At 53.4% G+C, this 26,611-nt stretch overlaps 12 protein-coding genes across 12 annotated transcripts; 6 read left to right on the top strand and 6 right to left on the bottom strand.

Annotated features, from left to right (window-relative positions):
• Positions 1-845: 845 nt before the first annotated feature.
• P153DRAFT_294678 (P-loop containing nucleoside triphosphate hydrolase protein) lies at positions 846-2,904 on the bottom strand (the record flags this gene model as incomplete). The annotated part of the gene is made up of 2 exons (XM_033663973.1): positions 846-2,154; positions 2,201-2,904. The coding sequence occupies 2 exons, from the start codon at positions 2,902-2,904 to the stop codon at positions 846-848; spliced, it is 2,013 nt and encodes a 670-aa protein (XP_033522058.1).
• A 134-nt stretch (positions 2,905-3,038) lies between these two features.
• On the top strand, positions 3,039-5,584 carry P153DRAFT_368243 (uncharacterized protein). Its single transcript, XM_033668467.1, has 2 exons — positions 3,039-3,838; positions 3,887-5,584. Exons 1-2 carry the CDS (start codon positions 3,126-3,128, stop codon positions 5,400-5,402), a joined length of 2,229 nt encoding a protein of 742 aa, XP_033522057.1. The 5' UTR covers positions 3,039-3,125; the 3' UTR covers positions 5,403-5,584.
• A 441-nt stretch (positions 5,585-6,025) lies between these two features.
• On the top strand, positions 6,026-6,403 carry P153DRAFT_398260 (uncharacterized protein; the record flags this gene model as incomplete). Its single annotated transcript, XM_033671628.1, has 2 exons — positions 6,026-6,159; positions 6,218-6,403. A coding segment is annotated over exon 2 (171 nt), but the record flags the coding sequence as incomplete, so codon positions are not given.
• A 361-nt stretch (positions 6,404-6,764) lies between these two features.
• On the bottom strand, positions 6,765-10,312 carry P153DRAFT_368242 (uncharacterized protein). The gene has a single exon (XM_033668466.1). The coding sequence runs from the start codon at positions 9,843-9,845 to the stop codon at positions 7,212-7,214; it is 2,634 nt and encodes an 877-aa protein (XP_033522055.1). The 5' UTR covers positions 9,846-10,312; the 3' UTR covers positions 6,765-7,211.
• On the bottom strand, positions 9,983-10,482 carry P153DRAFT_53200 (uncharacterized protein). The gene has a single exon (XM_033673261.1). The coding sequence runs from the start codon at positions 10,385-10,387 to the stop codon at positions 10,121-10,123; it is 267 nt and encodes an 88-aa protein (XP_033522054.1). The 5' UTR covers positions 10,388-10,482; the 3' UTR covers positions 9,983-10,120.
• A 479-nt stretch (positions 10,483-10,961) lies between these two features.
• Positions 10,962-11,528, bottom strand: P153DRAFT_368240 (uncharacterized protein). Its single transcript, XM_033668465.1, has one exon. The coding sequence runs from the start codon at positions 11,374-11,376 to the stop codon at positions 10,990-10,992; it is 387 nt and encodes a 128-aa protein (XP_033522053.1). The 5' UTR covers positions 11,377-11,528; the 3' UTR covers positions 10,962-10,989.
• A 205-nt stretch (positions 11,529-11,733) lies between these two features.
• On the top strand, positions 11,734-12,750 carry P153DRAFT_294684 (uncharacterized protein; the record flags this gene model as incomplete). The annotated part of the gene is made up of 3 exons (XM_033663974.1): positions 11,734-11,967; positions 12,048-12,495; positions 12,617-12,750. The coding sequence occupies 3 exons, from the start codon at positions 11,734-11,736 to the stop codon at positions 12,748-12,750; spliced, it is 816 nt and encodes a 271-aa protein (XP_033522052.1).
• A 381-nt stretch (positions 12,751-13,131) lies between these two features.
• Positions 13,132-14,446, bottom strand: P153DRAFT_294641 (translocation protein; the record flags this gene model as incomplete). The annotated part of the gene is made up of 3 exons (XM_033663969.1): positions 13,132-13,386; positions 13,452-14,008; positions 14,059-14,446. 3 exons carry the CDS (start codon positions 14,444-14,446, stop codon positions 13,132-13,134), a joined length of 1,200 nt encoding a protein of 399 aa, XP_033522051.1.
• A 1,519-nt stretch (positions 14,447-15,965) lies between these two features.
• P153DRAFT_387398 (uncharacterized protein) lies at positions 15,966-16,571 on the top strand (the record flags this gene model as incomplete). The annotated part of the gene is made up of 1 exon (XM_033670642.1): positions 15,966-16,571. One exon carries the CDS (start codon positions 15,966-15,968, stop codon positions 16,569-16,571), a length of 606 nt encoding a protein of 201 aa, XP_033522050.1.
• A 146-nt stretch (positions 16,572-16,717) lies between these two features.
• Positions 16,718-17,886, top strand: P153DRAFT_53171 (uncharacterized protein). The gene has a single exon (XM_033673260.1). It carries the CDS (start codon positions 16,864-16,866, stop codon positions 17,758-17,760), a length of 897 nt encoding a protein of 298 aa, XP_033522049.1. The 5' UTR covers positions 16,718-16,863; the 3' UTR covers positions 17,761-17,886.
• Positions 17,840-22,151, top strand: P153DRAFT_53162 (glycosyltransferase family 41 protein). Its single transcript, XM_033673259.1, has 3 exons — positions 17,840-18,733; positions 18,787-21,409; positions 21,461-22,151. The coding sequence occupies exons 1-3, from the start codon at positions 17,919-17,921 to the stop codon at positions 22,082-22,084; spliced, it is 4,062 nt and encodes a 1,353-aa protein (XP_033522048.1). The 5' UTR covers positions 17,840-17,918; the 3' UTR covers positions 22,085-22,151.
• Positions 22,152-23,181: 1,030 nt separating this feature from the next.
• On the bottom strand, positions 23,182-23,821 carry P153DRAFT_398254 (uncharacterized protein; the record flags this gene model as incomplete). The annotated part of the gene is made up of 1 exon (XM_033671627.1): positions 23,182-23,821. The coding sequence occupies exon 1, from the start codon at positions 23,521-23,523 to the stop codon at positions 23,182-23,184; it is 342 nt and encodes a 113-aa protein (XP_033522047.1). The 5' UTR covers positions 23,524-23,821.
• Between the last annotated feature and the right edge of the window lie 2,790 nt (positions 23,822-26,611).

Below are 26,611 nucleotides of genomic sequence, written 5' to 3'. Positions count from 1 at the left end.
TCGCGGAGAAACGCAACCTGACGCCAAGCCTTGAAGCCATGATCCGCGGAAACTTGACACGATGTGTGGAGAAGCGCCGAAATCCCGCATGCCGTCATCATCCTAGTAGTTATCAACAACTAGAACCGAATTTTATATGCTGATCTGGTATCGAGATCCTTATCTTTGGGATCCAATTCAGGAATAGCGTTGGTCATCGTTATCGATGCGGCTAGAATAATGTTCCTGGCCGGACAGCCTTCAACTGCACGCCAGGTGGGGGTTCCCGCAGCGTCTCCCGAAAGTTCTTCATCAACAGAAAGACGCCCATTGCCAATGGAAGACTCGACGTTCCATCTTTTTTGAAAGGCTAGGTACAGGACTACGATCGCTATAGTTTTCTTTTCATGCTTGTCCCGCTGCGCGAAAGTCTGCGAGTTACTGTTGTCATATGCCGCTCCACTGAATGGCTGGACCGTATGAACCTTCTCAGACTTGCAACCATCGAGGCTTGCTTTTTCGCGTGCTTCATGGCCACGGAGAAGCTGCTATACGGGTCGAGACGGAAAATCAACACGCTGGGAATCGCACGGAACGTAGCCGTTGTTGTCCAGATAAATAGATGGCCTGCGACGGCGTTTCTCCGCGGCTAGTGTAGAACTGCCGAAGACTTCTAGCACTTCATAGCTCTCAGTAATATAACTTGACACGAAGCAGGATCGCGCAACTACCAGCAACGTCTCTAGCTGTGACTGACTGACTAACGTGGGCCTCAATAGACAGGTCGCCCTTGCGATCTTGGAAAAACGCTTGTTGGTAGAAATTGAAGTTAGCCTCCTCTACAGTACCAAACTGCGCGTTTGAAGCTACTGGGTTTGCTCCAGAGGCCCAACTTTGACTTGACCTTGAAGACGCTGGCGAACAGTCTCTGCGCGGTTCTTCAAGCGGTTTTCGCCTTTCTGTTTCGAACTAGCCTTGTCAAATCGACCCTTCACTCCGTGTTTCAGTCTGGTGATCATATCACCCGCTTTGCCTTTGGTAACATCCCTCGGCTTCAATATATCTTCCTTTGGTCGGAACTTGTTCAAAAAGTCAACCTGTGCCTGTGATGCAGGACTCCGACGCCAAGGCTGATTTTTCGCAATCCAGATATGTTCAAATTTGTCTTGAGCGTATGTATCAGCCGCGTGAACAATGTGTTCAAACGATTCCCCTTCAGCAACAACACGAGGAGTGCCATATGGGTTTTTGACTCTTTTGTCTGCTGGTATCTTCCAATAGTATTTAGCTCTGAACATGCCTTCCTCATCTCCAGAAGGCTCAATGATAAGGTAATTCCCGCTGTTGGTTGAGAGGACAAACTTTCCTTCTCCAATACCAACCCACGCATACGGGCTGAGGTTGCGAATATACTTGTCTCCAGTTGTGTCCGCAATGAGATCGTGGATGGAGTCGTAATCTGTGAAAGTGACAGATCCAGGCAACTTAGTGATGATGGTCCTATTTCTAATTTCGGCAGCTTCTTCCTCTCGTTGCTTTTCGAACTCCTTCCTCTCTTTCAGAGCTATTAAGGTCTTCGTGTCTGCCTTCTCAACCATCTCCGCCGGGTCCAGACCAAAAAGAGTCGGCGTCGAGACAACTCCACTGCTCAATGCAGCGACCATGTCGATAATATGGCAATTTTCCTTGCCTTTGTGGAGACGCATGCCTCGTCCGATCATCTGCACGAGCATGTTACGGGACTTGGTCGGACGGGCCAGAAGAACACAATCGATGTTTGGGATGTCGGTGCCTTCAGTAAACACTCCGCAATTCAGCAGCACAGGAAATTCTTCGTTACGGAAAGCATCAATCCTCGCGCTGCGAATCTTTGCTGGCGTATCGCCTGTCACGAACTGGGCGTTGATGCCATATTCTCGGAATCTTGCAGTGAGGTTGGTGACGTGGCTCAAATCGACACAGAAAATGAGGGTTGAAGTGCGGCCCTTTGCCTTTGCTAGCCATGACTTGATAACAAGCTCATTTGTCTCGTCGGTATTGATAACCCGGGAAAGAGCTGCGCTTTGGAAATCGCCATTGACGCTGGCACCCACCTTAGTGAGGTCGGCTTTCATCTCAACAGTGGTAAACACGACGTCAGAAAGCCAGTTTTCCTCTATCATATCAACGTAGTCACTTTGATAGTCAGCTAAGATATTGACCTGGTGTCGAAAGTACCCACCGGTGGTAAACGATGTGATCAATAACAGACCCAAGCCTTTTTCCATCAAAGCGCGAGAAGGTGGCTGACACGCCAACCAAAGCAGGAACCTGCACCGTGTTCCAATCCGTACTATGCCTCAACCCGAAATGCTCTAGCATATCAAGATACTTTTGGCTAACAATATGGTGCGCTTCATCTACGAGCACCAGCTTGTACCTTGAAGGGTCAAACTTTTGCAGCCTGTCTCCAGACGTGATGCTCTGGATTGAGGCGACTGTTATGTCGGCAGCACCGGAAGCCTGTTGGTTTCCCAGTTCAATATCCACATGCTTGTCTGGATAGGCACGGGTACAGTGGCGGGCCGCTTGTTCGACCAGCTCGCGGCGATGGGCGAGGATGAGCGTCTGGGTGGCATCGCCAACGGCAGTGACGCGGTCGATGAGATGGGTGAAGATGACTGTCTTCCCAGCACCTGTAGCTAGAGACACGCCAAGCCGTTTATGACCTGCATCGATGTATGAGAGCACTGCTTGGATGCAGTCCTCCTGGTACTCCCGCAGTGTGATCTTCAACGGAGCAGCGGTTGGTGGCGGCAGTGGTGGAGCTTGCTGGATGACAGCGCGCGTCTGTTGCACTTTTGACGCGTATCTCAACGGCACACGGACGGGGTAGAAGCCTACCCGCCCAGACGACCTCAGCACACGCTGGACAGAACGAAACATGGAGCGTCGATGAAGCAGGAGCGAAGGTGTCGCGAAGTCACGCACAAGACATGACGCGCTAGCCCCGCGCCGGCCCCACCTAAATGTTTTCTGGGAACTTCGCCAGACTTTTGGGACTCTTCATCGCCCATCATGGAGAATTTCTTCGCGCAACGATCACGTGTAGCCTCGGTACTCCCATCTGAGGGCGCAGAACTGGCGTGTTTGCGGCAACGCCCGCGATGAGCTCCGAATCAGATTACAAACACGTCGAATCATCTCAGGAATCTTCGAGCGATAATTCAAGACGTCACGCGCGACCTCTCTCGCGGCGCCAGTCACGCACTCCCCTAACTCCCCGGAAACGACGCCGACTAGAGTCTGTTCAGCCCACTCGAATTCGCAAGTACCATCTCGAAGGGCGGTACAATGATGCCTACCGCGAGCTTTTCAACGAGCAAGTGAGCCACGCAGCTTCGCGATTTCAAGCCAACGAGGACATTCAGCACTACAGCACACAAATTGGCGCATCTGTATGGACCGCGCAGGAGCAGGCAACACTCTTTGCAGCACTAGAACGGCTCGGGAAGGACAACACGCCAGCCATTGCTAAGGCTATTGGCACCAAGAGCGTACCAGAGACACGAGAGTTGCTCCTTTTGCTTCAAGACGCCGCCTCCAAGCAAGGCGATGTAGGAGTAACCCTTCGCGATGTCCCGGCTGCAATTGAGGTCGGCAGGGAGTGCAACGAGCAGCTTGACATTACAGCCGAAGCTCTAGCATGGTTCCAGGAGTCTTTCGAGGAGAAAGAGGAGCAAGATAGATATGGTCGACACTGGCTCATTACACCTACGATAGCCGAAGAGATCGAGCATGCGGTCAACGGAGGTCGTTCGCGAGCCCCTTCGGCAACGCCGGCGAGTGAGCCAGACCCTGCACGTAGAGGGGTTGCTGGGTACGTATTCCTCTCCATTTGAAGATATATAATGTGCTGATGTTATAGGTCATGCACATTTTGCAAGCACCGAAAGGCCAAATGTGATAGAAAAGCTCCGTGCAGTACTTGTGTGCGTTACAGCAACGAGAATTGTGTGTATCCGCCAAAGAAGACACCCAAAGCCCAGAAACCGATGATCCGCAGAACCAACTCGGCCCCAGTAGTATCCGAAGAACAAGACCAAAAAGATGCGCCGATACAGGCTGGCGATGCATCAGCTCCAGATATACTTGAGGCTATTCCAGAAGCGAGTCTCCTCCAGCCTGAGGCGATGCTTACGCTTTCCAAGAACCTATTCATGAATCGCTCTTCGACCATACCATCTCCTTGGCCACATTGGTCTCAGTACGTGTCAGACGTTGTTACCGAACCATCTATATATCGCACTGCATTCAACGATTTTCACACTCTCGTTTTGTCCGTCACTAAACGCCTAATGCAGACCGCCATCGTACAGGCTACTTCACGTCTTCGAGCACAGCGCCATCGAACCAAGAAGGGGCTTTCACCTTATGTCAAAAAAAGAGATGTATTGGCCGCCATCGACATACTCGGAATGAAACGCGATGGAAAAGAGAGATGGAAAGGTGTTGCAAGGCGATGTGGTGTACGGGTCTTCGCAGGGCAATATGCCCCTGGTCATCAGGGTAAATCGAAGAGAGAGGTGCCTTGGGACGAAGTTGAACGTGTCATGGACCGTGCAGAATCTGTGAGCGAGCGCTCAGATACAGAAACCCCGTGGGCGACATCTGGTGGCGAAGATGAACCCTTCAATTTCAGAGCCAAACGGAGTGGGACCCCTCTGCCTATGGAACGACTTGCTCTGGATACTTCCGACGACGATCTAGGCGATGAAGAGTTCGAAGTCCATAATGTAGAGTCTGATGAGTCTCTAGACGATGAAATGCATCAATCTCCTCGCCTAGAGTCTCCATCCGGAAACCCCCAGAACAACACTCTTACCCTCGAGGCGTTTGATCGCCAAGCTAGCCGACAGGAAGAACGTTCGCTGTGGAATCTCCTTGGTCTCGAGCCGACCGTCAAGGATGACACGCCCAAAAGCGACGAAGAAGACGACACAGACCTCGACGACTCTGAAAACATCATCACAGAGCCCGACGGGTGGCGTAGCTGGGTCGAATACCAACCAGAATGGGAGGAACTGCGCACTCTTGTCCCCGCTGCAAAATTTACAGCAAACCAGAAGCCAGAAGCTCCTATGCCTATCACGCAGGCAAATTATTTGTTCACTAGTGGCTCGGAATCCGGCAATGAAACGGGTACGTCTGGTCGAAGGCGTCATAAACGAACCCGGACCCAAACGATCGAACTGCAAACTCAAGGACCCCGCGCGTATGCAGCGTTACAGGAGAGAGCGTTCATGAATGTGATGAATGCGAATGGCTTTGGATCAGACGATGACAATGGCGTAGACATGGATCACACAGTACAGTCCGTTGAAGATGATGGGGGCGAACCTCAGGCTGTAGCTTCCGAGGATGAAATGGATTGGGACGCATAGTTTTAGTCAGAAGCAGCGCCTGACACTCATTCTCGAAGTGCTGGTGTCAGTAGTTAGAGCAACATTGTCCGTACAAATGTAGATTGTAGTCGCATCTCGAAAGGCCTTGATGCCCTCACCAATCAATCTCATAATCAATGCTCGAAGATATTGTGTGCTCTTGCAGTGTTTGTTACGCAGCCGCCCTGACCCACTAACAGCCCATACTTTCAGGTTGCGTTTGTCAAGATAACAAACTATCACTATCACTTTCACTTATACTCTGCATCCTCACTCTTTCCCCCCGACACCGCTGACCCTTGTCGTAAACGTCATACCTTAATCACACAGCTGTCTGCGCTCTCTCACCGTGAAAGGCAAGCACGAACGCCATATATAAACCCCCTCCCACCACACTGACTGCCCTCAACTTCCACCACAACGACTTACCCACCACCTCACCTCACAACCCACACCCCACTCACCATGCACTTCCCCACCCCCACCCCCTTCCTCCTGCTCCTCGCTCTCACACCCTTCGCCCTCGCAAACGACAGGAAGAACCCCGGCCCCACATGCGGCGCCCCGTTCTGTGCCCGCGCTGCCATGGCCGTCCAGAGCGTGAGTGCCTTCATGGCTCCTAGGGCTGCGCCTACGACGCCGACAACGGTTGTGGTTGCTACTATTACGCCGATCTCGACTTCGACTGTTGCGGCTGCTGGAGCGCCGGCTGCAACGGGTTGGATGGGGGTTTAGGGCTTGGTGGAGAGGGGAGAGTGTAAGTTTTTATCGTGGCGGGGGGAGTGAGTGAGTTGTTGCTGATCTGATGTGTCTAGATGTGTTCTCGGGATGGGGGGTTTCCAAGGAGTCTACTCGCTGGCCGGAAGCTCTGTTCTCTTTTTTCCCTTTCTCATCGCCAGGGACGCGTCATTTACTATGTCATGCATGTTAGACATTATACCTGATAGACGGTTTTCTTACACCGAGTCTGATAGAAGGGCACTCGAGGTTACATGTGATACATAGACGGAAGAATGATAAAATGCAACAAACCTGTTCACTGCTTGTATGTGTTGGGTTATGTGTAAGTGCGTGTGTCCGATATCTCCCTGCGTTCAATGACCTGCCGACCATGGTTACACACACACACACTCTCTCTCTCTCTCTCTCTTACGACACCAGATCGTTTCACCAGAACGCCTGTGCTCGCGCATTCGGTACGAAAGCACAGCACAGCACGACACAACACGCACGCAAACAGCTCACAACAAAACGCCATGGATATGTACCATGCTGAGGCACAGTACGATCCTATCACCAAGCACCAAGCAACAACAACCAAACCATCACAAACATTCACAGCACTACATAACACAGATAGATGTTCAGAGTTGCTTCCATTGCGAATCTAAAAACCAAAACACGGCCGTCATACGCGAGATAGTTCCAACCGAAACGATGGATAGGATAAGATATGAATGCTATAAAAAGCGCCACATGGGCAGAAAGAGACAGACAAATAGACAGACAGACGAATGAATGAATGAATGAACGTATAAACAGCCCAACACCCAAAGAAAACAGAGACGTGGTATCGGTGAGGCGCAACAGCGGCTCGTACGTAGAGGAGGAAGTAAAGAAAGAGACGCGTTTATGACGAAAACGCAAGACATGACGGCGTAAACAAAGGATCCGAAGACCGGTATCTTTCCCTTTCCCTTTCCCCGAGAAGTGACGCGGAACCCAAACGCCGATTTTTGGTACATTGATGTTTATGATACGATGATGGATAGTACTCGTACACTGACTGACAGACGCACAGGCAGAAAATTACACAGCCACGCCCCGTGCGGATATCGGTGGAAGGGGAGGGAGCGGCACATTAGGCGGAGGGAGGGGGAGAGGCATATTAGGCGGCGGGGCGGGAGGCGGGAGAGTATTGACAGGCATATTGATGCGGGGCACGACGGTCTGCTGCTGGGCTTGGAGGCGCATGGCGTCGATGCTCAGGCTGGACTGCAGGGCTGAGCTTGCGCTTGGGGAGGGGGTGCGCGAGTTTCGCGTGTAGGAGGCGCGCTTGCCGGGGACGAAGGAGGGGGTTGAGGCGATGGCGCGGACGGGCCGGGAGAGGCAAGCGGAGTGCTCGGAGCGGATTTGCATTTGCATTGATGCTGGGCGGCGGAGGGCGTGTGGTGCTTGGGCGGCGGAGGCGGAGTGGAGTGTGGTTGGGTGGGATGTAGGTGCCATGTTTGTCGCTGGTCTTGTGTAGAGTGCCGGCGAGGTCACCGACCGCCTTCCACTCATATCGGCTGGCGAGGCAGCGCGTGCAGGCGTGATAGCCGAGCGACGTCGCTGGCTGAGGTTCGAAGTATCAATGTGTCGAGCCTGGGGACGGATGGGGAAGGGACGCATGAAGGGCTTGGGGGTTGCTGATAGGCGACGTTGGCGACTTGTAGCTGCGTCTTCAGACAATGATATAGGGGCCATCGCAGCAAGGAACGGGATGGGTCCATTGCGGGGATTCTGAGCGTTGGATTCTGGTGGTACAGGCAGTGGTCCTGTTGGCGGTGGGGAGATAGCGCCATAACGTGAAGGTACATTTTGGTTGCGAGAATTGGATCTCACGGGGCTGTCCTCTCGCACTTGCACGCCACCAGTAGCTACCTTGTTTTCAACCTCTGTCTTGATCCTCTGAGGGAGAAGGTCTTCTCGAGCACTGCTGATAATGTGTGCTGTGAGCCTTTCCGCAGCATGGAATGGGGGCGGGGCTGCTCTTTGCGGTGGACTCGATACTAGGTCTCCAGAATCTGGTGTCTGCGCATCCTCTGCTGTGGACGGTGTAAGGCTAAGGACAGAACGAGGCAACGCTAATACAGGCTCATCGACGGATAGTGAACAGTGCTCATCGGTGACAGGAAGAGGCTGCATAGATCGGCGACGGGAGGCAGTTCCGTTGGTAGGGTTCATGTGAAACGATTTGAGAGACATGGCGCTTCGTAGTGGTTCTGTTTCTCCAGTTGGGAGGAAGGTATCTCTGAGCGGAGATCGTGGGGTTGGAGATGAGTCTCGCGAGGTGTTCCTAGTTCCGGCTCCGGAGGCTGACGTTGCCGTCGACATGAACGAGTAGCGCGAGCGTTCACGAAGCGAATCGAGTTGGACCTGGTCTGGCGAAACCGGCGTCGTAGCGATTGACGAGACGTCTGTCGACTGACGCATACTGGCACGTCCAACAGAGTTGCTACTGGATGAGTCTGTGACACTCACGGTTCGCTCGCTGCGATCTGTTTCCCATGGGGTGACAATACTTGGCGATTGGGGCTGAAGTGGTGGATCAACAGCTGTGACCACGTTGACTGTGTTTAACTCTGGTAGAGCGAGATGGTGCTGGCTGTTTGTGTCTGTTGACGTCTTCTCGATCGATCCATCAATTGAAGACGATGCTCTATCCGACTCATCCCTTGCCTTCATACCGCCATGATGGTCGATTTCTTTTCGCACCGCAGACATCCATGAGTCCATTTCTTCTGCACTTTCCAGAACCAACAAGAAAGATATCGCCGGCTTCTTTGCGTTGTTGCTCTGTGACCGTAGTCTCGCGAGAAGAGAGTTCTTCGGACCCAACCCAAGCGCACCATCATCCTGAGCGTGGCTAGATATCTGCAATACCCAGTGCTTACCAGGAATCAGATCGCACGCGAACGCAGCCGAGTCAGTCCCAAGTTTAAGTACTTTCTCTGGGAGCCTGTCGTACGAACCGTCGCCATCGTATTGTAGGACATAGCCCGTGGCGATGAGGATGTAGATCTTGTCGACAAGCTCAGGAGCAGACGTCGACACCAGTCGCTTGTGTGACATGTCGAGCTTCGCCGCCTCGGACCCGTTCTCTGCAATCGTGGAAAGATCGCGTGTGATATCGATCTTCTCTCGTAGTAGCTCAGCCTGTCGTCTCTGGCTCTGTGTTCGCATCAAGACTTCAGGAGGGAAAACACAGGCTTGTACGGTTGCGTGTTTGGTCGACTGATGGAATGCCTGGTATAGTGGAGGTGGCTCCCAGCTTCCAGGCTCTTTGTATGGGGTTGTAGGTCTCATGGACACGGGCCGGAACATCTGGCTAGAGCGTGTACGAACTGTCTGCTGTCCAGGGGGAGAGGCGTTTCCTCCCAGCGACATGTAAGGCCCTGTGGACAGCTCGGATCTTGCGGTTTTTGGGGGGGTTTGTGGTCGCATCGGGACGGCCATGCCCACTTCAGGGTGATATCGCGCTCTTTCGACTTTGGGCTTGCTGAATAGATTGAAGAGAGATATCTTGGAGGGCGCGCGCTCAAGCTTCGTCTGTGTCTGTGCCGGTTGCCCGCTTGCAAGGTTGGTGGTCGAGCGGTTGAAGCGCCATCGTGAGGACTCCCCACGAGAGAAGTTACGCAGGCTACCACCGGAACGCCCTATAGACCTGTCGTCTGGAGCCATGGCGTCTACGGCCTGAGATGGGGGTGCTCGAGATATTAGTTCATGGAAAGACTTTTCGTTATAGAGAGTGTGAAGAAGGTGTGAGGGTGGCCACAACACTGGGTCAGGGTAGGTATCTCCGGGTTTCAGTTCGGCGTTGCGCAATCTGCTCGTCGTACAGGGACGCGCACTGATACGGGTCGTTTACAGGGAAGGCTTGCCTTGTCGACAAGACAAAGGGTTCTTTTGAATAGACTTTGACTAGGGACGTCGGGCAACGCGAGTATGGAAAGGGTCTAAATTTGCGAAAAGAACAACAAAACGAGTGTGGATGTTGCTGGCCAGAAGCAGAAACATATATCGAACGAAAGGACAGGACGAAGGCCCCTAAAACGCAGGCGTACAGCAATTAAGGACGCAGGAGAAGAAGTCGGAAGAAACTGAAACAGGTCGACAATGTTCGACAGAGTCACGCAGTAAGGGAGGAGAATCGTGGGCTTTAGCTGCCGCGGTCGCTGTACTATAACCATATCTGACCGGGGTGTACAACTCGCAGGGGGCATTCCCAGGCCTTTGGCTGTGTCGTTTAGCTATCGCATTGACTCCATGGCGGCCCCTTAGCAGGGCGGAAGTCGGGTGAGTGTGAATGGTGTTAATGGTGCCGAGGCTAGTCTAGGTACAGACAAGGCCCATCCCTGACAGCAGATTCTGAAACCGACCCTGTCAAGCTGCAAACGTCTAGTTCCGTAGGCTATTACGTCTTGTTGCGCAGCTCCAGATTCATAACGGCTGCTTCAAGAATACTTGATCCTAGAAGGTCAGGATTGGGGTGTGAGGTTGTTTCAAGCGGCAAATTTAGGCCGCTAGCATCTCGAAACATATCTCTCTGGTCCACCGGCGAGAGTTGATTGCAAGGTTCGACACCGCCATGAGATGCATCAAGATCGTCGGTGTCCAGACCGTCTCATCACGTGAGGCCAATTCGACATGTTCTGCATGCGTTCTGTGTGCTCTCAGGTGGAGATACGGTTACCAGACGGCGTTGTGGTCAGCAGTGCACGCTCCAAGCCATCGACTCTTCTCGAAAATAAACTTTACTTGCTACTCTCGAGTCCACCCACATCGCTATGTTTAGATTGCTGCTATCTGCATGTTTATTATATCTTCACCGGACGTGACCTGCTGCTGCTGCATCTGCAATGTATTCCACTTCAAGATGAGGGTGTGGGGCGCAAACAGGTAGACACGTGAGCAGGGTGTTGCTTGTACGCGAGGCAAAAACAATAATCGATAAAGAGAGGGGAAATGAGCAGCCCATGGTGGAAAAAAAATGGCCGGAAATTCGTGTGGGAGGCTGACGAGCCGGGTGGGCTGGTCCGGCAGATGCTACGATTTCTTGGTTGGTACCTGCAGTAGATTCCGTGCCAAGCCTCTCGGTTAGTCGAAATAGCAGGAACGATGATGCAACGAACTCGGGCGAAAGCTTGACAACCACAGCTAAGATTAGGGTGCAAATCTTCTGCGTAGATTCCGGGCAGTATTCGCGTAGCATGTAGTCTTTGTGAATGTTATCAGTGCTATCTTGTAGCTTTTAGGAGCAACATTGAATTCAACTCACTTCCCGTTTGTACACTTGACCCCTCATCATCGTCCAGCCCCGCCGTGGTTCGCCCGATGCAGCCTCTCACTGCTCAACGCCGCTCAACACCGCCAACACCGCGTCGACAGGCGCACTCCCTCATTCCTATACCCACAGCTCACACCAGCAGCAATGTCACCAGACCTCAACACATTGCCACTCTCCCCACTGCTGCCTGCTTCATCCTCGACAGCCACCTCACGCAACCAGTCCCCTTCGGCATCCCGAAATATGGCCGCTTCCCCACATTCTCTCGCTGCAACGGCCGCCATGAATGCAGGGATCCAGAACGAAGACCGCAGACCCTCGTCCGGTAGCATGCGGCGAGATGTCGAGCGCGCCCGCCGCCGCTCCAGTATTCGCATGAACCTGAATCTTGCAGACCCGGGCATGCCTGCGCCGGGCGAGATGCAGAGGCGGGGGAGGGAGGGGGGCGAGAGGGAAAGGGCGCCGAGCCTGGGCGAACTGCATCAGGAGCTGGAATATGAGCAGGAGGGACAGGTGGTACGTCTGCCTTTGCACACACGTGAATGCGTGTTTGGGAACGAGACAACGAGCTGCCAACTAACCATTTATCCACACAGAACCGTCTCCTGAGCATGATCCGCACCCAACAGTCCCAAATCAACACCCTCCAAGCCACCCAGCACCCTCACCCCTCCTCGTCCTCCGCCGTAGACGACAACGACACCCCCACCTCCGAGCGCTCCATGTCCATCCCACCGCCCTCCCAACCACACTCCACATACGCCCCCCAGTCCGCCATCTCACCTCTACCCCGCTCGCGCTCCCCCTTCCCCATGAGCATCAGTCGCCAATCCTCCTTCGCAGACCGCTCACGAGGCGGAAGCCAGCTCGGCTCGCCCGCCCTGCGCCCCGTATCGAGCCAAGCCAGCGGCCCGCACGACCACGACATGCTGCCCAGCTCCGCCGCGTCAGCAACAGGCAGAGACGAGAGCGCCTTCTACCAAGCCGAGACGCAGAACCTGACGCGCGAGAACCAGATGTTGAAGGGCAGGATACGCGAACTAGGTACGTCTCGTTTCGTCTCTCTCCCACACCCCCGTTTTATGAACATGAATATGTATATGAATATGGTTATGCGGTGGGGTCGTCGTATTACATAGCATCTAGTACTGACTCGCCGGTCCAGAACGCCAACTCTTGGACATGAATCCTACGAGCCAGATCACGCATTCGCCCGCCGTTTCCTCGGGCCTGGGCGTGCAAGATGGGGCGTCGGGCGCGGACCAACCGCCCCCTTCTTCTTCATCGGCCACGGAGTAGAACTCGCCGTTCAAGTGCATAGTAGTGGCGTTGGGCTTGATGAGGGGCGGCGGCGGAAAAGCTGATTGAACAGGCGTAGTGGCGTAAACACATGCATAGTTTCATAGGAACTGGGTTGGACAAAAACATTCAAACCTCCTCGTAGTACCCAGATACCAATTCAGTGAAGTGGGGAAAATCTCTAATTGAACATCTACTGGCATGACCCTTGAGTGATGCAATGCCCTACACCGTCGCCAGAACTCCTGCACTGCACGGCGATGGAGATGAGACGAAACGAGACGAGACGAGACGCCAGAACTCCCAGCTAAACCCATGCACCTAAATAAACACCCGCAAGACATCCATTCAGTTCTGTGTACTACTTGGTAGTCGGTTCATCTACTGCTCTTCTTCCACCTCCTCCACTGTCGCTCTTGGTGCGCGCTGAGTGAGGTCACCTGCCGGCGCGGCATCATGTCCTGTTGGTTGAGGCGCCGAGTCGACGTTTGCAGGTGGTGCTTGCGCGGGCGTTGACGGACGGGAAGCACCAGCGATTGCCTTCTTGCCCTTTGGCTGACCGTTGACCTTTGCAGCCGCTTTAGCAGCCTTCCTTTCCTTCTTAGCCGCCTTTTTGGCTTGAATATCCTCTGGAGTCTAAGAGTCGAGTTAGTTTTTGCGATGATTTTGCGAATGATAAAAACACGGTGTTTTGGGCTTACCTCTTGCCATGCCCACAGCGGACGGAACGAGTCGAAGAAGCCGACGTCCTCGAAAAGATTCGGATACAGCCAGAAGCCCGGCGGCGCGGCAAACATGGTGACGAGGAAGATGATGAGGCGGACAATCGCCATGGCGAAGAACAGCCCGATGAGACCCAGCATGCCCATGCTCAGATACCACACGCCCTGGCGCAGGAAGAGCGGCCACAGTGGGAACAGCACAACGGCGATTACGAGGAGCAATGCGCCGCCCGCGTACAGTTTCTGCTTCAGCTGCGATCCTTCGTACAGCCAGATGTAGTAGCAGTCGTCGTTTGCTTCCTGGTGCTGCTCGATTCTCACGTTCCAGAGGCCCTTGATGCGCTTCGGTTTGGCGTGGTTGTGGCCTTCGTGCGCGTCCTCGTCGATTTTGGAGACGCGCAGGGCGAGGAGGGAGAGCGGGAGCAGCTTGAATGTGTTTTCGGCCGAGGCGCGGTCGTGGACTTCTGGGAGGAGGGGGTTCTTCTTGCGAGCTTTTTCGTAGGCGGGGGAGGAGAAGGCACGGATTGCGCGTTTGACTGTAAATTCATCAGCATGCGTTAGTTTGTTTGGAAGTTTGGCGTCTCACCTCTGAACATGTCCTTCCTCTTCTCGTCATGGAGAACAGTCCGCGGCTTCATGTCCTGCGACTTGAGCCAATTGGCCACGGCGAGCGCTTCCGGTTTTGGTGGGCCGGGCTGTATTGGTTGTTGTTGTTGCTGTTGCTGCTGCTGCTGTTGCTGGGCTCGGGCTTGGGCTTGCATCTGTGCTTGGTGTTGTGCCATGGCTTGCGCCCTCATGTTCTGAACTAGTTGTTGCACCGAGATTCCCTGTTTTTCTGCTTCAGCGGCGAGTTGCATTTGAATTTGGCGCATTTGCTCGGGCGTTGGTTGCTGGCCTGGTTGTGGAGGTCCCATGGGCATGCCCTGTGGGGGTCCTTGAGGGGGCCCTCGGGGCGGCGAGCCTGGTTCGCTCATGATGTTGTGAAATATAAATTATTAGGTCGAGTTTTGGGGAGTCCGGAGACGGTGCTTGACAAGTGATTGCGAGAGTGGTGGCAAAGTATATCGGATTGCCTGTGTTGAATGGATATCGTGAACGTGGTTAATTGTTTCGTCGAAAGGCCACATTTGGGCTATGACGACCCCCTGCCGCGGGGAAACCATCGGTCCGGCGTCAATGACTAAGCGCGAGTATCATCAAAATTTCTGCAGCCTCAACTTTTCTTCAACCACCAACCACTTCCAACAACGTTTGCTTTGCACAGCCTGGCGAGTACCACGTCCAGAACCTCGTCTTGCACATGATGCCTCAACACTGGCATTGCGCAGTTGTTCTTTTCTCGCACACTTCACAACGACACGACACCACGGAGGATATCGAACCCTTAGGCTGGTTACCAGAGGCCATTAATAAGCTCGATGCATTTGCAAGCTTGATGGCCACGATTTGGTCTCCTGCATTTCCCATATTGCACCCGCAAGTGGACCGCCGTCTGCATGGTTGATGAAACTTCGCATGGTTCATGAAGTGCTCATGGAGGCGCCGCCGCGTACCACCTTGGCTTCTGCGGTGCCACGGGCGTGCAGCCACGAGCAACACGCCCGCAGTGCGCTGTGTTCAATTCGCCTGCGGTTCATTCCCCGTGTGGCTTGGTTTGTTTTCATCATTGCTGGAATCGGAGCTGCGCCTTGTAGTTGCAGTGCGTGATGTGTGATCCACTTTACCAACACTCTGGCCCTTACCTCTTCTCTTCGGAGTTTGACCATGGGATAGGCCTATTTTGGTGTAAAGAAGATTGAATGACCTATTACTCACCGCGGTAGTCTTGCCTCCGGGTTTGGCTTCAGCGGTCCATATATCTGGTCGACATCCCTTGTTGGGCACATTTCTTTTGAAGGAGAACGTCTCCGAGCCATTAACTTTTGCTGATCACTGAATGTGAAACTGGTGCATTCTGATATTGTGATGACATCCATGGATTGTCTTCCAAGTTTGGCACGAGCACATGTTCAGGCGTCAGCCCATGACCGTCAGCATGAGGTAGATTCCGAGCCGGGACGCGCAGTCGCCCCATATTTAGACGATGGCGACCGGTAAGAAAGGGTGTGGGTGATGGCGGTTGCATGGTTGTGGTGGATACAGCGGCACCGGCATGGATGGCTGATTGGCAACGCGGCGATCAACGTTGGAGAAACGCAAGCCACGCCGCTCGCAGCTGAAATCCCATGCCATCACTGCAGGCTGGCAACTTACATGGGAGACATGGGAGATGAACCAGGACACATGGTAGATTACGATATAGCGTGCATAGTCGACTACGACATAATATCGTACGTGCCTAGACTACGATACCGCATGCACGGCGGGTTGCGGCGCCGTCTGCGAGCACTTTGCCCGTGCCTAATACTAAGAACTAAGGTGCAGCAAGCTCCTGCAACAGCTTAACAACTACAGCTTAGGTCGGGGGTGTAGTAGTCCTCAACGTCTAGCAGTATGCACTCCCGTAAATCTCTTCAATGTGGTATCAGACCCCATAGGAGCCCCAACGAAGGCAGTTTGTTTCCTGCTTTTACACTGGACCGAGAGCGTGCCGCTCTCATCGACGGCCACCAACTGGAGGGGGCAGGGGTTGGGCAAGCCACCACTAAATCGATTGTGCTTGGAGGCGAATGGGGACAGGCTGTGGTCTCCACCCCTACACTTTGTCATCTTGTGCGCCCGTCAAAAAGCACACATGGCCGCCTGCGTGGAGCTTGCCCGCGCTTCACTCTGATCCTCCGACCCGGGAGACGCGTACCTAGCGGTGCCACGCCCCGTTGCAGGCCGTACCACGCTCACCCTACTCGAAACCCACTGTTGTGCGCCTCAGCACGGGCAGGATACAGGATACGTCCGGGCCTGTTGCGAGGCATCCGTGAGTCTTATGCCCGCGGTGGATACTTGTGCATTCCGAACCACGCCCTTGCCCTCCTGCTAGACGCGCTCACCCATCGACGACGCGCACCCACCCGTCGCTCTGACGCCCCGCTCCCACCCTCACCCCCTCGCCCTTCGCCCTCTGCGAAGCAGGTCCTCCCACGGCGCTGCCTTGAAGTGTGATCTGCAGCCGCGGGCCGACTCTGCGACGACTTCTGCTCAAACTCTGCCCGTGTCTCTGCTGGTGACGTGCCAGCACGGGGCCATCCGGGCCTAGATAACGCTTAATCAGGCTTCGAAAGACATGTTAGTCGTGGCAGACAGGCGACGATTCCGCGAAGGCATAGGTACCGGCCGGGCGTGCTGAAGCCGTGTGTCGCTGGCACCCACGACGCCATCTATACGACGACGACTGCGACTGCGACTCCAGGCCCACTGACGTACTGCTGGACAGCCCGACGTCTGCCTCCCCAACATGACTATGATTCGACCGTCGCAACTTCCCTCCCCGCTGGAACCATACAACAACAACCCTCCCGCCCCTGCTCGCGCCTCGCTCCTTCGCCACAACACCGCGCCCGATGGACACAGTCTCGCACAACGCCCCGCGCCCCAGCAATATGCCCACCCGCTGTCCAGGCACAACTCGTACAGCTCGCACACGCCCGACTCTGGTCGAAGTGCCAAACCGCCAGAGCACATGCTTCGCCGTAAGACGCCGAACGGTACACTCGCTGCTGCCTACGATGGGACGTCTGTGGAGGATTCGGACAAACCGCACGCTGCGAAGCACATCCTGCTCCCCGCCGCCGTCGAGACTGGCCATCCCTATGGCCTCAAGCTGGATGGTTCCCTCCGCTCTCCGGGTGGTGGTAGCGCCTTGGGGCACATGAAGCAAGATGCGCAAGCAGAATGGAGTCCCAGCCTCTATTTCGAAACTGGTTCTGGACGAGCTGGTCAACATCTGCCGCAGATCGATTCCATGCTGAACCAGATCCCGCCATTACACCCGCCCTTGCAATACCCAATGTACAACCATCCCTTCTACGGAGCCATGGGTCCATCGCAGAGCCCACTGGGCCCTACGGTTTCCAACGACCAGGGACCCTTTGGGCCATACTGGCACGATGGCACGTATATCCCATACAGACCTGCTGCCATGCGAGACCCCCGCTTCATGCACCACCATGGCCCCAACTGGTCGCATCCGCAACACAACGCCTACCTGGGACATGCTTACAACAACACTAACCTACCAAACATGCTTAATTACCACGCAAACTCTTTTCAACTGAATCAAGGTACTATACCCAAATTTTCTATATCTCCAGTCAAAATTGCACATCATTGCAGAAAAGTTAGGGTTTGGTGAAACTTATCGAGATTTGATTTCTCAAAACTCGACTAGATCATTAGCAAGACCTGATCGATGATCCGTTCTTAGCAAATGTCATCCAAGCGGAATGACCCTGCTGATGCTAGACAGGCTCGCATGCCATCAACGAGCTTGGAGGACCAGCTGTCGACTTCATGTCTTATCCGCAATCGCATCAAACCTTTGCCCGAGATTATCAAAATACATCGCTACCAGCGCCCCCCACCCAACGCCCCCACGACTTCCTATCATCTGGCCAATCGACACCTGTGCCCGACTTCACATCGATTGGCACCCCACTCAACGATTTTGGACCCCAATCCGAAAATGGTCAAACGAGGGAGAGAGTGTTTGCTTGGGCCCACAGAGTTTATGTTGATCTTCTGAAGTTTTTGCAGTCGACAAGAAAAATGCACGCGCATAATCAGCACGGACGACCAACATCACGACCACATATCTATCCCAAGCCACCAAAACAGCCAGGTGCGAATTTCTCTAGTTCAGCAAATAGCGGCGATTCATCATCGTCGGACCGGCGAATTTCATCATCGTCTAATAAACGGACTGGCTCACAATCTGGATCGGAGAGACCTTCAAGGCCACCATTTGGTTCTCATCAACGCTCATCTTCGGCATGGTCATTGAGCGAAATGGATCGGAGCATGTATCGACAGCCATGGCAGAATGCTTCACACCAATATCATATGCCTCCCACAATGCCGAGCGTGGATCTCAATCGCACCTTGCGGCGCATGTCTGGATCTGTCACCAACGTCCATCAAAGCTTACGTCATGACACACCTCCGAGTATGGTGGCTGCCGCTGCGCTAGAGGCCATTACCAAGCATTGCGAAGAAAGTAAATGGAAATGGATAGATGGAATCCTCCTGGGTGGCTGTCTTGCATATGCGTTGGGAGACTACCAAAAAGCTCAAGATTGGTATAAGCATATCCTTACACTTGACAGAGAGTACGTGAAACAACGAGCAATCTTTTTTTACGAACTAAGCTGACATTCTATAGTCACGTCGAAGCTATCTCGAACTTGGCAGCTACTCTCCTAGCCCTCCACCAGAAATGCGATGCTGAGGCGTACTGGAGGAAAGCGGTCAAGCTTCGACCTAGCTATTTTGAGGCTGTCGAGCACCTCATTGGACTTTTATGCAGCGACCAAAGAGGCCGCGAAGCAGTCCAGCTTATCGAAGAAGTAGAACGCCGCCTGAGATTTGTCAGGAAGGCTGACGCTCTGCGAAGTCTGGATGCCGAAAGTCAAGCATCAGCCTCGACCGTAAGCGAATCCCCAAGCTTATCAGAGGTCTCAGATCGGCCCCTGTTTGAGTTTGAAGGAGAAACTGAATCAATTTTCAAGGACCTCGACGAGCTTGCTGGGTCCGATCAACCAGGCTTTGGATCCAGTGGCTACGCTATTCCTGGATGCGACAATGGCCGCATCCTAGCTTTGGTTCATGCCAAAGGCAACATGCTCTATGCTTTAGGCGAGAATGCTGCCGCGGCGAGAGCCTTCGAGAACGCCGTTCTCGTTGGAACTGGGCCACTGACTAATGGGATCAACAGTCTTATCAGGCGCATACTTTCTGTTGTTGGCTACGATGCTGCAGAGCGCTCGCCCAGTGGCCGTTGTGTTCCTCCATCCTCAGATCCAATACTGCTTCCTCCAGATTCAGCAACGAAGACTGCACACCTTTGTTTCCCGTCCCACGGTCAATTACCAGGTCTCAAGTACGTCCCTGGTGATGGGCTTGCTAAGAAGGCTGCCGTTTCAACCACCAGTAATTCGTTGCTTTCTCTGGCGAAGATATTTCAAGACGGTATGGCAAACAACACGCCAAAGGGTAGCGCTTACCAAAGCAACTATGGCGTGAGAGAGATTTTGGCTCTTTATTACTTGTCGCTCTCATTGCAGCCGAGTCCCTCGACTGCAAACAACGTTGGTATTCTTCTTGCCGGCGTGCAACAATCAGCGCCATCAAAACCTATTCCTGTCACAAATCCCAGCTTCTACCCACAGATTCCAGGGCTGGTGCCCGGCAGCGGTGTTGCTCTTGCACTCGCATACTACTATTACGGACTGCAGCTGGACAAGCGACATGCACACCTGTATACTAACCTCGGCAGCCTCTTGAAAGACATCGGCCAGTTGGACGTCGCCATTTCCATGTATGAGCAAGCGGTGCATTGTGATCAGAACTTCGACATTGCTCTTGCAAATCTGGCGAATGCAGTCAAAGACAAAGGCCGCATCAGTGATGCAATTTTCTACTACAGGAGAGCTGTAAAGGCCAGTCCTGACTTTGCGGAGGCCGTCTGTGGGCTTTCTAACGCTCTCAACTCAGTATGTGGCTGGAATGGAAGAGGTGGAATTGCCGCCGACAACGGCGCAAGAGACCGCTGGCATGTGGACGACGACGGTATGCTACTGGATGCCAAGTTGCCAGGTGCCTCCAGTTCTGGCTGGGTTCACAAAGTCGTAAAACTGGTAGAGAAGCAGCTTGCCGATGGTGAGGGTTGGGGCCGAGGTGCTATGGACGAACAATTCGTTCGGGATATCGTTCGACCACTAGCTCTTTCCGACGAGGACGCCGACAGCATCAAAGCAAAGAAAAACAGTATGATATCTGTTCTGGCTGAATGGAGAGGTCAAAAGTGGGAAGGCGCTCGCTTGATCCGTCTAGTTGAGCGTGCCATTCGACGGATGACATGGCACTGGTATCAAGATCGATACATCACGGGAAAACAGAGACCTTCTGCAAGCTACAGAAGACCTCATTTGCCCGCGGCTTTGACGGTGCCTGCCGCTCCTACAGTCCTTCCGTTCCACACTTTTACCTGTCCTATGTCAGCGAAGCAGATCCGTCAAATCTCTCAGCGCAACGGTCTGCGAATCTCGAGTTCCACGTTAAGAATACCATGGCTGCCTGCCAATGTTTACGAACCACCGGCGCCGCCTAAGCCCTATCTCAAAGTAGGATACGTCTCCTCGGACTTCAATAACCACCCGCTGGCGCATCTGATGCAGTCCGTATTCGGTCTTCACAATCCTTCTCGGGTCAAGGCGGTCTGTTATGCGACAACGGCAAGCGACAACTCTGAGCATCGCAAGCAAATCGAAAGGGAGGCCCCAGTCTTCCATGATGCGAGCAGTTGGTCGGCAGAACGTCTTGTCAACCAAATTATCAAGGACGGAATTCACATACTTATCAATCTGAACGGCTACACAAGAGGAGCGAGAAACGAAGTGTTCGCTGCGCGTGCAGCCCCTATCCAGATGTCCTTCATGGGTTTTGCAGGAACATTGGGAGCCGAGTGGTGTGACTACCTCCTAGCGGATGACACTGCTGTGCCTCCCGATACTCTCCGCCCATGGCGTCGTAACATTGATTTGGAGGATGCTCTCGTCGATGACAACAGTGGAGGTTCAGACGATGATTGGATATACGGGGAAAACATCATCTTCTGCCGCGACACGTTTTTCTGCTGCGACCACCGACAGAGTGCACCCGACTCGCAGGGTCGACAGCCTGATTGGGAAGAAGAGCAACGGAGGAGATGGGCGATGCGCAGAGAGATCTTTCCACAGCTGCCGGACGATGCAATTATTCTTGGCAACTTCAATCAGCTGTACAAGGTATGTGCATTGATATCTCACCACTCTTGGCTTTAACTAACAAGTGACTAGATCGAACCAACGACCTTCCGTAGTTGGCTGCGTATCCTGACCCGCATACCCAAAGCAATCCTCTGGCTCCTGCGCTTCCCCGATCTTGGAGAAACCAACCTCAAACAAACCGCCTACATGTGGGCCGGCGCAGAAGTAGCGAACCGCATCATGTTCACCGACGTTGCGCAAAAACACCAACACATATCCCGCGCCCGCGTCTGCGACCTCTTCCTCGACACCCCCGAGTGCAACGCGCACACCACCGCCGCAGACGTCCTCTGGTCCGGCACCCCTCTCCTGACGCTACCGCGCTACAAGTACAAGATGTGCTCGCGCATGGCGGCTTCGATCCTCAAAGGCGCTCTACCGAAAACCGCCGAGGGAGCCCAAGCAGCGAAGGAACTAATCGCCAAAAATGATGAGGAATATGAAGACATGGCTGTCCGACTTGCAAGCGATTGCGTCTACAACGGTCACCGCTCCACGGGACGGCTTGCCCAGCTGAGACGCATGCTTTACGAAGCGCGGTGGACGAGCGCGTTGTTCGACACGAAGCGCTGGGTTAAGGATCTGGAGGACGCATATGAGATTGCGTGGCGGAAGTGGGAGAAGGGCGAAGGTGGGGATATTTGGCTCAAGTAGCGGGAGTTCTTTTTTCTTTTTTTGGAATAGGGATAGATTCTTTTTCTTGGATGCTTTTACACGGTTTGTTGGATTAGATTCTTGGGGAGAGCTTTGGATGGACTCGAGTGGAGTGGAGCGCAGTGGATTGGATTTAGCGAGCACACATATTCTTGGCCTTTGTTCGTGTTGCGTTGCTTTTTTGTGTTCTGTTGCTGATTTGTAGAGTGCGTGTTCGTGTGCTATGCTTTCTATACCCCTTTTTTCGTCTTTTGTCACTTTTGTCGCTTTTTGTGTTGTTTTCGGATTCTTCCTTTTCGGATTCTTCGCGCATTTAGCACTTGTTGTGTATACATACATATATCACTATGCTATTGTAGACGCATCGCTTCGCATACATTGGGTTGAATAGATTGTCTTTTCGGATGCGTGGACATCTATATTGTGTTGTCTCGCGCTTGTTTACCAGATCCTTGTGAAGGTGCTGTGCCTGCCTCTTGGGTTGTCGAAACATCAAGTTCGGAACCACAGTGCAGTGATATTTCTCATCGACTAAACAACTACACGCACATTATATTTTGAACTTGTGTATTGAGAGTATACGCCTGGCCCGATATGTTCCAGCAGTTTCAACTCTCTGATGGGCAGAAGAAGATTTGTGTTGAGGTAAAACGTCTATACTCTATTCTACTCTACATTGTTCTACACTCTGCTGTACAGAGACTACACACCAGCCATCGAAGCACAGCACAGTACAGCACTTATTCCCTGTCCTCCACATGATGCCGTGGATGTGATGTACGCCACCTTCCAAACCACGCGGTGCTGTGATGGATCCATCATCTCGCACTACACATCAACTCAGACCTGGAACCGAAACTGCAACCGAGATGGCCCACCGACCAAACACAACGCAAGAAACCCACCCGCAAAGTGATACAAATCGACCCAACAAACACAAGCAGGTTTAAAACAACCACGAAACGCCGTCGCTAAATCAGACGATATCAGACCAGACCAGATCCGAACCCGCAACCCCAAGCAGAAAATCCCACCAAAGCCCAAACACAGCAAATCCTGCAAATCCCCCCATTTAACAAAGAAACCCCCCAACCCAATCAGCACTCCGTCCAATGCCCCCCCTCCCCCACCTTCTCAAACCCCTCCGCCCTCTCCACCCGCCGCCTAGCCCGCTCCTCGCGCCCAAAGCACGAGAACAGGCGAACGATAGGATTGCGCTTCCGGGGCGCGAGGCCGTCGTAGGGTGATGATGAAGAAGAGGAGGCGGAGCTGGAGGCGGGGCTGAGGGGGATGGTGGCGTTGGCGAAGATGGAGTCGGAGGGTTTGAAGGGTTGGGTGGAGTAGGGTGGTGGTGCGGGGGTTGAGGGGAAGGTTGTGTGGAGGGGGGAGAGGGCGGGGCGGGTTGCGCGGGGTGTGCTTGGGAGGCCTTGGGGGGGCATCTTTGGGCGGTGTTGGTGGGTGGTTTGTTCGAAGGCCGTAGGTGAGTGGCGGTTGGAGTTGGCGTTGGAGATGTTGTCCTTGTGATTCGACACCCAATTTAATTGCCCAACCTTTTCTTTCAATAGACAGTCCCGTTCGTCCGTCCGTCCCGAACTGATAAATAGCGATCTTCCGCAGTAGAACCAGACTTCAAAGAAGAGAAACAAAAAGAAGTTGTTTGTTTATTCGTTTGTGCAAACACGTACCAAGGAGTGGTGGTGGTGGGTAGCTGCGTAAGACCACTCTCATTCATGCCGCGCTGATCTGGATATATAATGCTCAGGGGGTGATCGCTGCACCATCATCATTGTGCACAGGCCAAGCCAGGTCAGGTCGCACGCCTGCATTCAGGAGGCGTAGCGGGCGTGCATGCGTGTGCCCCTCCCATGTCAAGTCAAGCCATGTCATGTCATGTCATGTCAGAACCTCAACGTTGGCACTACACTAGATACACTCACTGCGCGAGGAATGTTCCGTTACCGCATGGCGAAGTCGCAACGTTCACAGACAGCCGCATCCAGCGAACGCGCCTGTCCTCCAACATGGGGCGGAGCCACCACCAACATCTTACCTACGTCCTCACACTCAATAGCCATGTGTCTCCAAGCACCAAAAACTAAATTAACCACCGATCTGCACAACCAGCGTTCCCAAGAGATGAGGCAGCGCAGCACAGCACAGCACGGTGTCTCGTTGGGCCGGATGCGTTTTGTGGTTCCCAGCCTGAAACGCCGGTAGTGTCGCAAACGGCGGGCCAATCGCGTTGTTGCCGGGATGCTTGAAGCCCGCTTACGGAATGCTGTTTGGCGTTGATAGACGCGGGTTTGTGTAGATGAATGCCAGAGACGCGGTGAGGAGGATTGGGCTGGGTACTAACTACTGTGCCTCGTATGCGCATGTTGTGCCAGCAAATATGCATTCCAACGACTGTGCCGTAACGGCGCGGTAACAACGCAGCAACGGCGCAGTGACAACTTACTGACCGGTCTCGCGGGTAGAGTTTCGAGGTTGTTCTTTTATCTGCCCTGTCTTGCTGGCCTTGTACTGCTGTATACTACACCACCGTCCTAGATCCCAGCTATCCATAACCCATCCTCCCGCTTTCCCCCCAATCCCTTCCAGCAAAACCCCCCATCTGGAACAATTATCCGATGTGAATAACTAGTACACTACTTCCTTCCGCGCGTCAATGCGCTTATCACCAGAATGCGGCGTGGGCAAGCTCCATAAATTAGGGCAGCTGTGCCGCATGGATGCAGGGAGAAGCGCGGCGCAGCGGCGCAGCGTTGCGTTGTAAAGTTTATTTAGATTGGGGGGCCTGGAGGGATGGTGTGTGCGGTGAGGGCTTGGGATATGAGCATGACGGATAGGGTGGAGATTGGGTGATGGTTGGGGTCCGTTTGCTGTTATCTTCCTCGTTCGTTTGTATCGGTTTGTTTCGATGACATGTTTGAGCTTGTGTGTAGAGTAGAGGTGGGATTGGTGATGGTTCTGGATTGTGTTGTGTTTGAGTGTATGTGTGTAGTTTGACTGTGGAGAACCTGGCATGTTCCTCTTGATTAAATGGGAAGTGGGAGGAAAGGGAAGTTGTGTTCTTTATGGCTTGCACAAGCTATGAACACACTAGAATGGGATTTATAAAGGTACATGCTGAGTGTATACTGATTGGAAATTGACTATAAGACTCCTTCCTATACTAGTCTCACATGATAGTTGTCTGACTGACTGAGACCACATGTATTGATTTAGGAAAACTCTACCGGGATATCACAACACGCTTCACTCCGTGCCACCAGCCAGAAGTACCTCGAGATCTGGGAGAATCCACAATACAGCGACGTGGTCATGATGCGATACATCGTCGGCCGAATCTTCTCCAGATCTTCCTCTCCTTGAACGAAATTCTTCAACCACTCGCGATCTGCGGGTCAGAACTGGAACAGACCAAGATCAGTGGTGGTCAAGAGCCACGGAACTTGCTTCGGCCAAGAAGCTAATCTTCTGTGGACCGGAACAGAGTAAGCCGGTCTGGCATGAAATAATCCCAGAAAAAGATCTGTGGTCAGGTGGAAACGGCCTCTGCACGTCTTTTACAATAGCAGTAAACCAGCAATCCCTCCACAGCGCCCTCGGGTCATATTACACTTCTCTCGTGCCAAATTCTCGCACAAGCCTCGAATACGCCTCATTACCCGTATCCTGATGCCGCCGCCAACTACCCAAGATATGAAACCCGAGGCAGGTGGGCGTGATCAAACCGTTCTCCTCTACGCAGCGCCTCATCCAGTCAAGCGAAGTCTGCGCCTTCTCCTCTTCGGCCATATGATCGAACAGACCGGCGTCCTCATCCTTGTGCGTCTTACAATCAGGCTCGTCTGAGCATACGTATCGATGTGCCGTGAAGTCGCGCAGCTTGGGGCAATAAGATTCAACCAAGTTTGCATCGCAGAGCATCTGCGTCCACGACTCGGTTGGACTGAGGTTCTGGTAGATTCTGGCTACGCGCTACAACGTGCGCGAGTGCGTGGCTGGAAGGAATCGTAGATCGTGTTTGAAGTGAGGGCAGGGATTTTTATCATGATGGCGGTGGTAGCTCCCGAGGTTTACTTGCGTGTGCCGGCTGAATATCTTCAGCGCTTCGTCGTGGACTTGTCGGGAGGTTAGGAAGAGGGATACGATGTTTTTGTCGTTGACTGGCAAGCCTCGAACGCCGTTTCGCCTGTAGACGGTACCGTTGGGGCGGTGGAGGTAGTAGAGGAAGGAGAATAGTTCGAATGCGCCGGTCCATTTTGGATGGTGGATGGGGGTGAGTTGTTGAGACTATGGAAGAGGCGGTTCTATGCTAGGGAGGAGAAGGGAGCCAGAAGCAGATTGAAGCTCGCTGATTGTGGACGTGGGAGTGTCTTCTGCCGTGGTAGTGGGTCGCAGCTCAACAGGAGACTGGGGTTGATGGTGCTCAGACGCCATGAGGTTGTATTGAGAAATGTGTAGATGGATGTGATGGATTGAATATGAGGAAGCACTGCTGTAAATCTATTTGTTAGTCCC

This window comes from Dothidotthia symphoricarpi (genome assembly GCF_010015815.1).
Source record: "Dothidotthia symphoricarpi CBS 119687 unplaced genomic scaffold P153scaffold_14, whole genome shotgun sequence".
Classification (NCBI taxonomy): Eukaryota; Fungi; Ascomycota; class Dothideomycetes; order Pleosporales; family Dothidotthiaceae; genus Dothidotthia; species Dothidotthia symphoricarpi.
This window is presented reverse-complemented; position numbering and strand designations above follow the sequence as displayed.